We start from the raw sequence: 16,154 nt of genomic DNA, 5'->3' as shown, positions 1-16,154 counted from the left end.
GGTTAGATTCCCCTACAAAGGTTGTAGAGGTCAGATAAGACTCTTATATGAGTCAGATTTTTACACGAAGCGACTCTTATCATAAGAGTCGTATACCCCAGGCTCCTCTCCACAGCGATGAGGATGCAACCGGGACTAAAGCCAGGAGGAAGAAGAAGACTTGTACAAAATGCCTCGAGATATTTTTTTTTACATTTTTGGTTTGGTTATTAATGACAATGTACCTATTAAATAATATTGTGGGCAGTAATATGGCTTTCTTTTAAAAACGGTTATAATCTGGGACGGTATTTTATTCTAGGTTCGATATGAGTAATGCGTCAGTTTTTATTTATTACTTTTAATAAACAGAGAGAACTATTTGTGATGCTATCCAACTGCATCAGATGGAAATAAGACAAATAGAAAAACATAAATTTTGCTTTAAATTCTAAATCAATGAGGAATAAATAAACCCCTGGGAAAATCGGTAGTAAATTGTCTAATTTACCCACCCGCCTACATGACATATTATGTACATTTAATGTATATATACCTTTATTCTAGGGAGCTAATGATAACGAACCGATTGGGTAAGTGAAAAAAATACAAGAAGTGACCCCGTAACCTTGCAGGGGAACCTAACCCACCTTGGATCATAGCTACACATTCCTTTAGGTGCAGATGCTCCCCGTAAATAAATATATTATTCGTATGCAACATTTTTATATATTAACAAGTCATCATATACCGACTGCATACTTGTATGAACACTCACATTATCTGTCTCGCTTTAATTGCAGACCCATGGCTGGATTCAAAGCGGTGGTTTCCTTTGAAGTTTACTCACGCGTCTTTTTTCCACACAGCAAAGCCAAGAGAATAGCAGCTATTTTAAAGACGTCTAGTAGATCAGAAAACGACACATGAATTTTATACTATCACATTCACAACCAGACATGTTTGACATCAATGATGCACCAGTTATAAAGCGTTTACTGAAAGTATTTATTTATATGGCGAACTGGCTCTAGAATCACTTAAACTAGAATATTTATCAGAATTTATCTTGCGTGTACACTTTATTTTATTGCCTTGAATTTCAATCAAAAATAGAAAAGTAATACCAGAAAAAGAAACAAATAAGGTAGTAAAAAATACTTTTAAACTTGTTTACTTCGCTTATGATATGTGTTAGAGTACTCATAATAATAATAAACGATAAACCACGTAGTTATAACTTCCTGGGCACATCGTAGGTGACAAGGAAGTAATATCAAGTCAATATTTGATGTGCACATAAAGTATTTAGTATAATTTTATATACAGTCGTAAACACAGAATGCGATTATGTTCGTAGGTCAAGGCAGTCAAATTGAAGTTGTTATACTTTATTTTTCCTCACACGTTTGAATTGGATTATTTTACATGAATGCACAAACTTGATATAAATATAGTATGTATAAAATATCTCTCTCATGTCCAATAGATACCAGAATACCTATATATTGGAGTATGATCGGTGTAAAATTGACCGAATAAGGGACAGCATGAAGGGAAAAAACAAGAATTGAAAATACTTATAATTAAGCAAGTGGAATATCAAAATCATTTTGACGCGCAATCCAAAAAATATAAAGTCTAAACTTTTGTCCAAGGCTTCGGTCCCGTGAAAATTCCTAGGAATACAATACTATTATACCTACATAAGAGTCTAATATAACTCTGTGACAAATTTCATCAAATAAATCCTTTAGTATTAAACTCATAAGTTTATTTATTACAAACAAAAATACGAAAGTTGATTTCCAATCAGTAGCACAAAGATTATTTATCACTCCACAATTTACAACATAATATCTGGTCATTTCAAAAGTTTACAATTTTCCCGTCACAGACTTTAGGCATTAGGTTGAGTCTGAATTTAATATTATGTAAGATCGAAGACTTTATACATTTTCGAGGAAATATTTCGCTTTAAAGGAAATAGTTATATCCTCACTATCTTGTAGATATAAAGTACATCCTAGAATTCTGTATTTTATGAATCGTTAAATAGGACACTGACTGGTTTAGTGACATTTCAACGTATCCAAACGGTCTAGAAAAGTTTCGGTCGAAATTAGACCTGTAGGTTACTTATGTAGTCTAGAAGTGCACTAAGGGGGATCGTCCGGATTTCTGGATTTCCGGACTATATACCTAAATAAGAATTACTTCCAGAAATGTATGGAAGTGAAAGTTGGGTGTGGCAAAGGAAGCACGAACTCCACATGACCAAACCATCCTTATATACCCTCTTCTTTTACTATTACTACCTACATCTTATTTCACATCAAAACATTCCCTTATCACGCTGTTTCTTATCTGATATCTCAATTACACACCGATCATATTCCTTAACGCTCTCATTTCCACCGCATTTATTCTGCTTTCGTGCTTCTTTTGCCATACCCAACTTTCACTCCTATACATTAATGTCGGGACCAACACCCCCCTATACACAGCCAGGCAAGCCTTTTTGGACAGTTTCTGACTGATTATAAAGGCATGCAACGCTCCATTCATCATGTTCCCCGCGTTCTCTCTCCTTTCAGTATCACTATCACTGTGTATAAGTAGTATATATTTTAATGGAGAAAAAATGGAAATAGTCACAAGTATTTTTATGTAAATACCATAAATGAGTATTTATTAGCTGCCATCTCTTTATTTTATGTTTAACCGCTAGTTATAAGTAACAGCGTTACTTTAAAATAATTTCGTATCATGATCGAGTTAAAAATGCCGGTGCTCGTCTCAGCTCGCTCCGAGCAGAAATTCAAAATGCAGGCATCGATGTAATGTGATTTGGAAAAGTTTTCCGGTGCCCGGTTTTCCTATATCTAGGATAATAGAGAAAAAAAATGTTTTATAGCTGAGACCTGAAAACAGTAGATGATACAGTACACCTTCTTCTTCTTCCGGGGGTGTGCGTTTTAACCATGATGGTTTATTGAGTATGTTTTACTCGAACAAACTTCGCAACTTTTGCAGGGGAACCTAACTCATATTGGATCATGATAAATTCATCTATTTCCTTTGTCAAATTTTAACGATATCCATGAAAAAAAGCTGAAGTGTTTTTTTTTTAAATACCGGGAACCAGACGACAAAGGTATTTTACACCATTATTAATTATATTGCCTTGAAATGTATTTTTAACATTTTATTTTTTTAAATGGTGGAAGTGGAAGTTACACGACCATGAAACAATATCAAAATCCGTGTCGACAATACAATACATCGCGCCCAACAGAATGTTTTTGGAAATACAACACGATCTCTTTTGTGTACACAATGAAAAATATATTTTTCCTGGTATGGTATTTAAACATAACACCTGTTTACTCGGAAATATTGTATTTTCCGACCCCTCTCCATTCCTTACTTTAGTAATGAAAAGCTTTTTAGACAAACGCATGTATAACTTATTTGTTCATAATATTAACAAGCTATGTTAAAGCATACAACTTACATTAGTACTTACCTTATGATAGGCTGCAGGGCAGTATATATCTCTTGTTGTTTTAATGTTTCTTTTCAGTTTCTATCTAAGGCTATTTGTATAGGTTTAGACCAAACATAAACAAACCTATACAAGTACAAGTTTAGGGCCATAAGTACATAACTAACGCGAAAGATTTAATTTATTAGTAATGGAGTAATGGAGTCGTTGAAATTTTCCACATCTTTTTTAAATATGAATAATTTTCCTCTGTATTAAATGATTTTTTTAACAATATGCTATGTTGGTCCCGGCACCAGTACAAAAAAGAATAGGACCATTCCATTTCTTGGATTTATCTCTTATAAACTTAGGATTCTTTTTTTAGGCAAAGGGCCAGCAACCTGTCACTATTTAAAATCTCAATTCTATCATTAAGCCAAATAGCTGAACGTGGCCGATCAGTCATTTCAAGACTGTTGGCCCTGTCTACCCCACCAGGGATATAGACGTGACCATATGTATGTATGTAATATTTTAACAACTCTTTTTTTGTAAAAATACTTTAACAATAATTTCTTTAGTAAATCAAAAATAAATTTACCAATCTATAATAGCATTTTCCTGTTGTTGCTAGTTTACTTAAAGAAAATCTGTTAGCCATAAATAACACCCTTACTCCTATAAAGTTTTAATTTGTTCACGTCTAGCTCAAGATAACAGACATACGAATTAGAAAATAAAATGTACTCACCGAAAGGGGGAAGGGCATTGGGCGATGTGGCATGGGCCCGAAAGGCATGCGGGGTTCAGCTGGCATGGGGGGTGCGCGATCGGCCTGGGGCCTCAGGGGCAGCCTGACGGGGCCTGACAGCGGGAACGCGAACACCTGCGACTGCGGCTCGGGGAACATATTCACGGGCCTGTCAAACAATATCAATTATAATATAAATTTTTCTTGCTCTTTTTATTGTAAATTTGAGTACTTATGTTTTCAATTTATCAGATAATAATCAACACTAAGGCGGTGCACGTAAGCTCAAATACCTAATGTATATTACCTTGCCTAATTAAAGATTTTGTTAGTTGCCAAGATATTTAATTTTTATTGAAAGTTTGCACTTTTTCATTTAAAATGTTGCAAAAGTTTTTGCCATAATGTCAGGTAAGATCAATTGTCTAACTCTCTCATTCTAACAGATATCGAAATTACTAATAGAATTTATTAGCGGCGGACAGCAGAAGCATTTTAATGGAAAAATGCTAGACTTGATGAAGGAAAGTCAAGGGAAGGTAATTTTTATTTTTTGTAAAAAATTCGGTTTTAAATATTCGTAAATAGTTTTCAAAATATTAAATTTTTATATACCTTCAAAGGTATGTTTACTCCCAATCGGTAAGATCCAATTCAAAGTAAACCTGCTCCACCATTACGAGTATTCACGTAAATACGAGAGGATCAAAGTAATTCTATGAAAATTGTAAGCCGTTTTAATTAAAGGCATCCGGGAAAATATTATAGATATATTATTTCTTTGACTGCCATGTACGGAGGATTTAGGGATTACACCCTGAACTATAACAGGATTATTATTAGGTTTCAAGCCGATTACAATATTACATACACAACCCATAAACCCTTTTTGAATTGAAATTTCATTGAATATCTGCTGACCGCAAACCTAATTAATTTAATTAACTTATAGTAATAATTAGCATAGCATACCTACATGATTGTATTGCAAATAGTAACTAATTGTATTTTGGTGATTCAAATACATGTAGTTTAATTTGATTTGGTGGACATAACTATGCTGCATTTGTGCTGCTACAAATACGAGTATTAAAGAAATTATAGTTTCTAACACTTTTCAACTTGCCTTATCTTTATTATTTGATGAACGCTATTGAAATCTTAAGTACTAATATGGTACGCCATAAAAAAAGTTCTATGAAATATTATAATCGTTTTTTAAAAAGGCTCAATGAATTGGTTGAAATTTGAAATGTAGTAGGAGGAGGATGGAGGTAAAAAAATTGATTTAGCTGGGTCCCATGTCTGGGAAAATTCGTATTTTCTATTCATCTTACTATTGATCCATTGGTCAGCGCGATCAGTTTTCACGTAGACATTACCAGGTTCGATCCCCAGAGATGAATAGTTTTATTTTTTGTGGATTTTCCGACTTCCGCCGAGCATAGCCCGTTTAACCAAGTACTTGATTTAATGTTCGCTATAACATTTATGAAGTTCTATATTAATGATTATGGGATACTATAGAGATAGATAACATATACGATGAAACGTTCATAATTTCAAAGTCTAAATATAGCTCAATACATACATATCATCACGTCTATATCCCTTGCGGAGTAGACACAGCCAACAGTCTTGATAAGACTGAAAGGCCACGATCAGTTGTTTGGCTTATTGATAGAATTGACATTCAAAAAATAGTGACAGGTTGCTAGTTCATCGCCTAAAAGAAGAAACCCAAGTTTATAAACCAATCCCTTAGTCGCCTTTTACGACATCCGTGGGAAAGAGATGGAGAAGTCCTATTCATTTTTCTATAGGTACCGGGAACCATACCGAAAATAACCGACCGGCATATAGCTTAATAATTTATTTTTATCAACCTGTTTTTAGAATTATTTAAGCTTAGTTTGTTAAAATCATAAAAAACGCAGTACCTATTGTTTACCTAAAGTGTTATCTACAATCTTGTCTAGACATCACTTGAACTTTTATGTTATAAAGAAGAGCAGCATATGTGTAATTGAATCTACCAAACGGGTGAATATAAATCATCCAATTTGTCTTAGTATATATACTTAATCCATATAGTCACATCTATATCTTTTGCGGGCTAGACAGAACCAACAGTCTTGATAAGACTGAAAAGCCACGTTCAGCTATTTAATAATGAAATGATATGCAAATAGTGAAATATAGGTTATTTTTTGTAGTTATGAAAGCTTTCTATGCCATGACGTGACTTCCTTTTCAGCATATTTTATCATAGTCTTCCATTCATGTACTTAAATAATGGCTCGGCGCTAGCCTTACACTTAAATATAAGGACGTGACGAACATGACATGACAGGACGAATGTGAATGTATATTTTTTTTTTATCCATAATAGGTACGTTACTAGGTATACTTATTACTGAATATTAAACAGTAAAAAAGTTTTTTAAGCTAGTTTTGGGAAACACATAATTTTCAGGACGAAAAGAAAATATTTACTTAAGTAAGTAATGCAATACCTTGCTATTACTACCGCAGGTCCACTCCCAAGTTCCAAACTCACACTATATTCCCAGTAGTATTAATAGCTGGCACGTGTCATCATCATATATGAGATATCGCGACTTTGCTCATAAGAGAACGCTTACAAGTTTACATGCAGTTTATGTCATCAAGGAACCCATACTCAGATGACATGACAAAGTTTCATAATATAGGTAGAAACATCTTTGCAACATGTTGTGACTGTGTGACGTAGAGATGTCGCCAAATCACTTATCCTCATTCTCACTAATATAAATAGAAATGATTTGTATGTTTGTACTAAATAAACTCAAAAACTACTGGACTGAATTTTACAAATTTGGCACAAATATAGAATAGATTTTTGGCAGGGCTACTTTTGTTCAGGAACTTCCCACGGGAGTGAAGCCCTGCGAAAAAGCTGCTAATTCATAATTTGTAACAAAATATACTACACTTATATTTAAATGCAACGCCACTGTGATTACATAATGTAATCTCAATAATTAAAATATTATTTGATCGTGATATCTATGGTGATATAAGAATAGCCGTGTGATTCCCAGGAGACATTGTAACTCCGGATTCGAATATTTAAATGAGCCGATACAGCAACAGGAGCCGATACCCTTATTAACTCCGGCCGGCTAATCACTTCATCTTTAAAAATAAGGTGGTTTTCTTTTTTCGCTGAACCGAGTTTTATGCGGTTTTCGGGGAAGTGTTTGCTACACTTAGAATAAGGTTTTTGTAACTAAAACGACTTCAAAAAAGCAGGATATCGATTGGAGGCGCTTCTCATTTTACAAAGTCTTAAAAGAGAAAAACGAGCGTGAATGCTAGCACATCGCCTCAAAATAGAATCCCAAGTTAATTAGCCTATTCCTTAGTCGCCTTTTACGACATTCAAGAGGAGAAACGGTAATCTGAAAATATATTTAAAATCCGTTTAATATTGAAGATGACACTTTTTTGTAGATTTATTAGATAGGTACAATCCCGCCTAATTTTGTTTTGTTTTATCTAACTCAAATAGGGTACCGGACAACTTTTCAGATTGTGTTTAAAAATAATCTTTATTTATTTATATATACATAAAAAATATTATTTTGAATAAATAAATCTTTTGGAGTATTTAAAAACGTCAAAAACGTAATTTATTTAAAATTGCCGCGAAAACAGCACTTTACGTCAATTCAGATCGCGTGACGTCATATGTTTGGAAAACAAACTACAAGCCATATTACAAGTGATTAGTGCTTGGATAATTTAAGTATTTTCTCGCAGATCTAGAAACCTGCAAAACCCATAAATATCTAACCTTTAAAATCATAGAAAAAACATATGTGAAAATAACTTTGTAAACAATGGAACTAGTTTAAGGTTATGTTTTCGTTTGTAATTTCTTCAATCATTTCTGTTGTTAAGATAAACAAAATGAGGTTGAAATACTTACACAAATGTTTTCACATTGCTAAATTCAGCAAAATAAAAGTCGGTATTAGTGGCAAAGGAACTGCCGACCATGAAAATATCAATCTTTTGGGAGATTTCTATTGTCGGTTTGTAACCTTGTTCCATGATAAAAGCTTGATAGGCGGCTTCAAGCACTTGCGACAACTTCTGTTATGAGTAAAGTCCTTCAATTCGTAACTAATTACACTTAAATATTTTTAGAAAAATGCAAATAAATCGTAGAATAACTCGAAATAACATACAAAGCAGTGGTGTTTACTTATCACTCATTACGTATGACGTCACTCACTGTGATTGGTGTTTGGGTTCTTACGCTGCACAGATAAAAAATATTGGATTTTTGCAACTTTATTTATTGATTTAAAATTATAAATCATTGTTATTTCTTAAAAATATTTATTAAGTGATGTTCTTGTATAACAAACTTTATTTTAAAACACAACTTAGATTTTTTTTCGATTACTGTCCGGTACCCTATTGAATCTACCAACATCGTTCCAAGTATCGGCTACATTCAATATAATCTGTTTGAATAATTTAATGAAACCGGTTCCGAACGGAAGTCTAAGACTTCCATGTGTACTGTGAGCAGGAGCCGATAAGAAAGTAGGAATCATTAAGAGGAATCGGTACCGGATAGTATTAAGATTCAGTGAACCAAAACAGCCAGTCTAGTTCCCAGCGCTTTATAATAGGACCACTCCATATCTTTCCCATGCATGTCGTAAAAGACGACTAAGGCTAATAGAATTCTCACATAAGAGCTACATGATCATGCTGAATTTTAATTACCTTACAAGACATAACATGAGCTTAGTATAATATATCAACCTACCGAGCGAGGAAATTTGGAATGACTCCCACGTAAATACCGGCCGGGTAAGCCGCGGGTGAAATGAAAAAATACCGGAGCCGGTGTATAGACGACTTGTCTAGCCCGGCGGGTGGCAAATGTTATGATCGACAGAAATGTTGCAATAAACATTTCTGAGTATAACTACACTGTAGCCCGCTTCCTCGCCCACGTGAACTTATAACACATTAATTTTTCATGACTTACTTTGTGTAATAGTTAAAGTCGAATTTAAAATGTAATTTAATTTGCATTTCTATTTTTTAATCTCTCATCGTCCTCTTATTTCATGAGTAAATATTTTAAAAATGTTAATTAAATTAATTTAATTACAAGAACAAAGAACCTTCCTTTATCATACAAAGGTAGGTACATATGCGGAAATAACAGATCGTTAACCTTGTTGAGTCGTATGGAAACTTGAAACTGCAAATATGCAATATTTGCTCTTTGCTTCAAAGCGCTTTCTCTTTGCAAAGGAAAGTTGCGATTGTTTGCACAGTGACCAGTTTCTATCGACTTGACAATGTTTCAATACGAAGTGATTGACTGACAGACAACTGAGTGTAGAAAGCTTAAATCTAGCAAGTAAGTATGTGTCTTGGAAAGATATTATGGGGAGGATCAACAGATTTTGAATACCACACAGGGAAAGGGTAAAACGGTAAAGCTAGTTCTCTTTGAAAAATAGAGTGCTTAACTCAATTTAGACCGGTTCAACCCCGAAAGTACTTTATTTGAATAAAGGGCCTGACTAAATTCTGTATGAATAAAAAAAAGTACTTAGCATAAAATATAAGACATGATTTACAAATGTTAATGCACAGTAAAAATATCCACCATAATTTTTTGATTACAAATCAAAAGAAACATCATTTTTGACCGCTCAATGTAAGGTCTTTATCCAGCAGTGGAATGCCGTTTAGATAAAATTTTATCCACGGGAAAACACCACCTTCAATTTTGTAAAAGTGATTGTGGTTTCTATTTAATATGTTTCCCAAATGAAACTTAACGAAAACGTTGCTTACCTAGGCTCATCTCCTCCGTGGCAAATGATGGCAATTCGCTCAGCATGAGCGCTACGGGGAGCGAAGGCTCCAAGGATGTTGAAGGGGAATCGTTTCTCCATGGGGTCGTCATGGCGGCGCTCGACTACGCAGTTCATACGGCCTCTAGAATAAATATAGGCAATAGTATTCCTAAGATTGTGACTATGTGAAGTAGATTGAGATCACTTTATATGTTCCTGTAAATATCATTCTTAGGAGGCGAATAAATATTTCGAACAGAATTTTTGTAAAATTCAAATCTGATGATAGATTAAAAGCTTCGTCAAATGGGAAGGAACCTACATGCTGTTATGTATATTTTCAAAGCAATGTCAGAGTTCGTCATGATAAATTATCATAGCGTTTATGCAACATAGGAGCAGTGTTCAACTTATAATTTGCATTTTGAACGGAGGGTATAGGCAAATCTAATTTATATTCTTATTTTTCTTCCGAATCTTTTGCTTAATGAGTTGCTTCAAGCTTAGGCTTACCTGATACATAAGTGAAAAAGTTAATCCACAATATCCTTAATATAGCCAAGAGCATACGCCAAAGAAAAAGAAAACTTTTGCATTCACTTCTGATACTCTCTCTCATCTTGGAGAATTTCCAGTTGCACCCACTATGCTTTGAGGCCTTGTGTCAACTTTCTTACGTTTCTTCTTCCACATTTTTAAACTCACTTTTGATTATTGGCAAGGAAAGCTCCCGCGAGCTCGTCCAGGTCGAACTGAATGGGCAGCTTCAACATGGGCCTGGTGGCTTCGAAGTCCTCCTCCTCTTCCGCAGAACTGTCTGACTCTGAACTTTCATCGCTGGAGTTCGGAGACTCGTTCTTGGAGACTTCGTCGTCAATTTTCTGTAATAAGAAATGAAATCGTTTGCACCCAAGATTTATAGTAAAATTATTATATTTTACCCGTGTATTATAACTTTTATCCAAATCAGTTCCGTTGATTTTGCGTGAATGAGTAACAAACCAACGTAGGTACAACCATCCTCACAATCCTCCTCCATACTTTCCCATTTATATTATAAGCAGGAAGTAGAATTTATACCACGTGCAAGAAAAGAAGAAAAATCTCAGCAGCCGTAATCGCACACACACAAAATGTATTCGCATATAGTTTTCTTCTTGCGGATATTGGAACAGCTTACAAATCTTTTTATATTTGTAGGGTATCGTCAAAACTTTGAAAGCTTCTTAAACTTACGAATTTATAAAACTTCTGAAAGTTTTCCAGACCCTAAAATATAAGGATGCTAATAGTAATTGAAGTGTGCATTGCGATTTAATCTATACATATAATAAAACAGTAAAAATATTTTGTCTGTACATTTAATATTTTTGGCTGAAATGGATAGAGGGACACTTAGAATGAATAAAAGAAAGCAAAAATATTTTTTTTTAATTTCTTGTCTGTCTGTCTATATGTATGATCACGATTATCTCCGAAAGTACTGAACCGATTTACTCGTACTTAAAACTTTCACTTATTTGTTTTAACTCAGAAAAACATTTAAAGTTTGTTTCATTAAAATCGGTTTACTAAAAAAAATTTGAATGAACTCAAGGCATGAGTTTGCCTGCAAATAAGTTACGAAATTTAAAATTTATAATTGAACGACAGCATAATACCTATAACATATGTGAAAATCAGTTTGATAATATTCTGGTTTTGCCGCACATAACATGCGTAATTCTCACGTAAAAAGATTTTTGGTTTGTTAGTGTACTTGAGTACCGTGTGGTTCCCGGCACCAATACAAAAACACTCCATCTCTTTCCCATGGATGTCGTAAAAGGTGACTAAGGGATAGGCTTACAAACTTGGGATTCTTTTTTAGGCGATGAGCGAGCAACCTGTCACTATTTGAATCTCAATTCAGTGGCCATTCAGTCCTTTCAAGCCTGTTGGCTCTGTCTACCCCGCAAGGGATATAGACGTGACTATATAGATGTATGTAGTCTACTCTAATTTCAACACAACCGCAATGGCCTCGATGGTCCAGTGGTAGGCGCGTGAGAGTGTCCAAGTTCGATCCCCAACAAAAACAAGATATTTTTTTTTTATTAGAAATATTTTTTTGTGTTGTTTGAGTATTTAATTTAAAAAACTGAATATAAAATACTACATATAATAAAACGATAAAAATATTTTATCTGTACATTTAGTATTTTGGCTGAAACGGATAGAGATATTTACGCGGACGAAGTCGCGGGCAACAGCTAGTACTTCATAAAGGAATTTTTTGTTTTCAAAGTCAATAACCTCAATAAAACGTCTAATCAAATAGGAACATTGTATTAATAACTCTGATGTCGTAGCAACATCTTGGTATCTAGGGAATTAATCCCCGGCGGGAATAACAACGGGCGGAATAATATTGTCGTATATTTAACTTTCGATTTCAACTTATATTTGACGAATTAATCTTATAAAAAATATTGATCATTAACCAGAATTTTTTATTATTTATGAAGGAAGGGACCAACTTTTGGGTAGACCGAGATTGCGATTATTATTTTATTAATATACATACTAGCAACCCGCCCCAGCTTCGTACGTAGTATTTATCAATATTAAACTTTACTGAGAAAACCATCTTTCCAACATTTCAAACGAAAACTAAATTCGTTTACAACTTTTCGAGTTTAGCACATACATTACATACATAAAAAATAGGGAAACTTTATAATATGCAATGATTAAATTTTTTATGATTTTTTAACATAATAATATCTAGTACTTTTTTATTAAGCGGGTTTGTGTATGAGAGCTTTATTCAAGGCTGCTGGAAGCTCATCCCTATTTGACCCAGGCTCAGTGCACCTCGTGCGAATGCACCGCAATGCTGGCCTCGACCTGCATCCCAGCTGGGTACAGTCGATAACAGATCAACCTACCCAAATCTAATGCATTTTTTTTATTATTATTATTGCAACATAAATTTTCATACACAATTATTTTAGACTTATATGCGTACATGTAACATGTTTTCAATATGTTAATTACATCAAGCTACAAGTTTATTCTTCTCGAGTTCCAGTAAAAGCGTCGATTAATAATGAAATACTCGAAGCATTTAACGTATTTATTTTCACGGTTTAATTATTAAAGTAGGTAGTTTTAGAACGGCTGATACCTATTATTTTGAGTTGAACGGTTTATTACGAATTAAAATGCCTTTCTTTGAACCCGTAATACCGCTGCTGCCGTGGTGAATATAACACAATATCTTTCATTGAAATAGGTTAGACGAATGTTAGAAAGATAACGGGCCTTGCTTCCCATATTTTCACGGCGCGTTCGTATGTTATTTGTGATTAAAACGTTTTATAACACCACAAAACTTATTCTTCAATACATATAATAAAACAGTAAAAAAATTTGTCCGTAAATTGAGTATATTTTCAAAAAAATAATTTATTACGATAAAGAAATAGTTTGTATGTTTGTTTGTACACGTTAATCTCCGGAACTACTGAACGAATTTGAATACAAACATATATAAAAACTTAGCTAAACTATAAGAAATATCGAAATTAAGACTTAACAAAAGTAATTCAAGGTCTGGAACACCTGATGCAGAACCATTATAGACCAAGTAAATCATTAGAATTATGGAAAAGACGTCTTAACAGAAGTTGTTTATTCTGATAAGCATTTTCTGTTGGCAAAATTAAATAGAAGAATTGGATCATGTGTTGTAGAAGCCAAAGGACCAACTACTCTGTAATATGTACGAAAATTTGAGTTAATTTAATAACCTTAGACTTTGTATTTCCAATAACATGCAAACGGAGTTGCGGACAACAACTAGTACAATAATAAATTATTCGAACTAGGATCGCGGTCCTAGTTCAACATCCAAACGTACAAGCATACAAGCTATTTGCCTATATATTTTTATCTTGGTATTTAAAAAGCAATTTCAGAGCAAAAGCCTTCCCTCCTTCCAGACATCTCTATCCATCGACTTTTTCGTCCACTGCTCATCAAATGCCCGCAGATCATCAGACCATCTTTTACTCTGTCTTCCTTTCTTCCTATGCCCGTCTGTGGGAATCTTATTGATTCTAATGTATCGGAAGGAATATAGGAATCTTATTGGTAACTAGCTGTTCCCGCGACTTTGTCCTCGTGTCCTGAGATGAGCGCGTTCAAACAAACAAACAAACTCTTCAGCTTTATAATATTAGTAGAGATAAGTCTTATAATATAGGTAATGACCCAGTTTTCCGGATGCATGCCGTTTGTTAGATAGACGTTTGTCTATATAATAGGATGAACAATACCTTACTTTAAAAAAGAACAGCTACATACATACATACATATAATCACGTCTATATCCCTTGCAGGGTAGACAGAGCCAACAGTCTTGCCAAATACTGATAGGCCACGTTCAGCTGTTTGGCTTACTGATAGAATTGAGATTCATATAAAGTGACAGGTTACTAGCCCGTCGCCTAAAAGTAGAATCTCAAGTTTATAAGCCTATCCCTTAGTCGCCTTTTACGACATCCATGGAAAAGAGTTGGAATGGTCCTATTCTTTTTTCTATTGGTGCCGGGAACCACACGGCACTAGGTATAAATTTCTAAATAAACAATGATAAGAACAAAAAACGAAAGAAACTCTAATGTTGTGTCATTTCCGAAAATTTACAGAACATTGTGCGTCAATAACAATAAACAATCAATTTAGTGTTTTAGGCACGAGCAGCCAGAAAAACAAGAACATTTTCATTTGATCTGCACATCTCGTTCTGTGCTGTTTGTCAGGCACAATCGCTCGGACATCCTGCGCCAGACAATGCGCCCGCGCACTATTGTTTCGCCGCCCTACGTTTGTAAATATTTTCTAGTATTTTGATAAATAGTATAAATATTCTTAAACAAACAAATGACGCCAAACTTTTAATAAATTTTACATCAATCGTAAACTGTAGGCAATAGCAAAATTTTAATAATTAAAACTTGATGAATATAATAAGCTAATAAATCGAAGTCTTTATAAATCTTCTGATTCAAAATTCTCATCTTAAATTAAAAGTGTGGTAACGAACCTATGTGTATGGATATTGTTTTCAAACTATAGGTTATCAAAATACTCTCAATTTTATATAATTAGGAGATATTTTAATACCTATGAATAATTTTCAAAAACATCTGATACGAGTATATCTTCAACACATTTAAACGACATTATTTACATGATTAATGTATATACCTATATAACCACACATGACGTAATTTCTAAAGTGGTGACAAAAACAATGGCACACACAATGCAAGATGTAAATAAATTGAGTAAATACAAAATACTTGAAGTCTCTCTGTTCAGAGCAAAACACGAGTAGTTATAATATTTTTTTGTTATCCCTATTCTATTGCTTTTACATATAATTTGTTATTTCCAATTATTTAGATATGCTTCATTTTATATCGGCCTTTCCCTCTCAGATTTAATGATTGCAATAAAAATGCATACTTCATACTCGTATAATATCATTTTATATTAATAAAAACAATAAATTGTCACCACTACTTTCACGCATTCGGATCAACGCCCGTGGAACTTCGAACGCATGTGTGTTTTATTATATTCTCAGCCGTGGAGCATAGTGTGGTAGTGATACTTGGCTACCATCTCCCCATCTCGTTCTACCGCCAGTTCAGTACGAACCAAGACACCACCACTTTAAGTGAAAGCCGTGACGTCACTACTTGCACCGGCCGCGCATCATCGCACATACATAAAACATCTAGGGAATATTGTGCAATGCAACGTTCATCATACCAATATAACCCGCATGGAGCAACCGTTTCCTTGTAGAGATACAGAGGTAGATTTAATTAGTAATTGATACGTAAAGTGTTACGTTACCTTTACACCTATTTTAGGTGCAAAATTGTGAAACCTTAGCATGATTTGGACTGGCAGCTTTGGTAATGTTTATGGCAAAATGTCTGAAATATAAACTCATGCAGATCGTATAGTTGAAGTCACGACTCAAGTCGAGCAC

The 16,154-nt window shown here is 34.1% G+C and overlaps 1 protein-coding gene across 1 annotated transcript in view; it reads right to left on the bottom strand.

Moving 5' to 3' along the window:
- Positions 1–16,154, bottom strand: part of LOC106135119 (WW domain-binding protein 11) — a 54,892-nt gene that overhangs the window by 21,260 nt on the left and 17,478 nt on the right. The window contains exons 4-6 of the mRNA XM_013335321.2: positions 10,808–10,983; positions 10,101–10,244; positions 4,221–4,389 (exon numbers count right to left, since the gene is read on the bottom strand). Coding sequence (XP_013190775.2) covers positions 4,221–4,389; positions 10,101–10,244; positions 10,808–10,983 — 489 coding nt within the window. The remainder of the gene's footprint in view (positions 1–4,220; positions 4,390–10,100; positions 10,245–10,807; positions 10,984–16,154) is intronic.

This window comes from Amyelois transitella, chromosome 11 (assembly GCF_032362555.1).
Source record: "Amyelois transitella isolate CPQ chromosome 11, ilAmyTran1.1, whole genome shotgun sequence".
Lineage (NCBI taxonomy): Eukaryota > Metazoa > Arthropoda > Insecta > Lepidoptera > Pyralidae > Amyelois > Amyelois transitella.
Note: the sequence above shows the minus strand (reverse complement) of the source record. Positions and strands in the feature narration are given on the sequence as shown.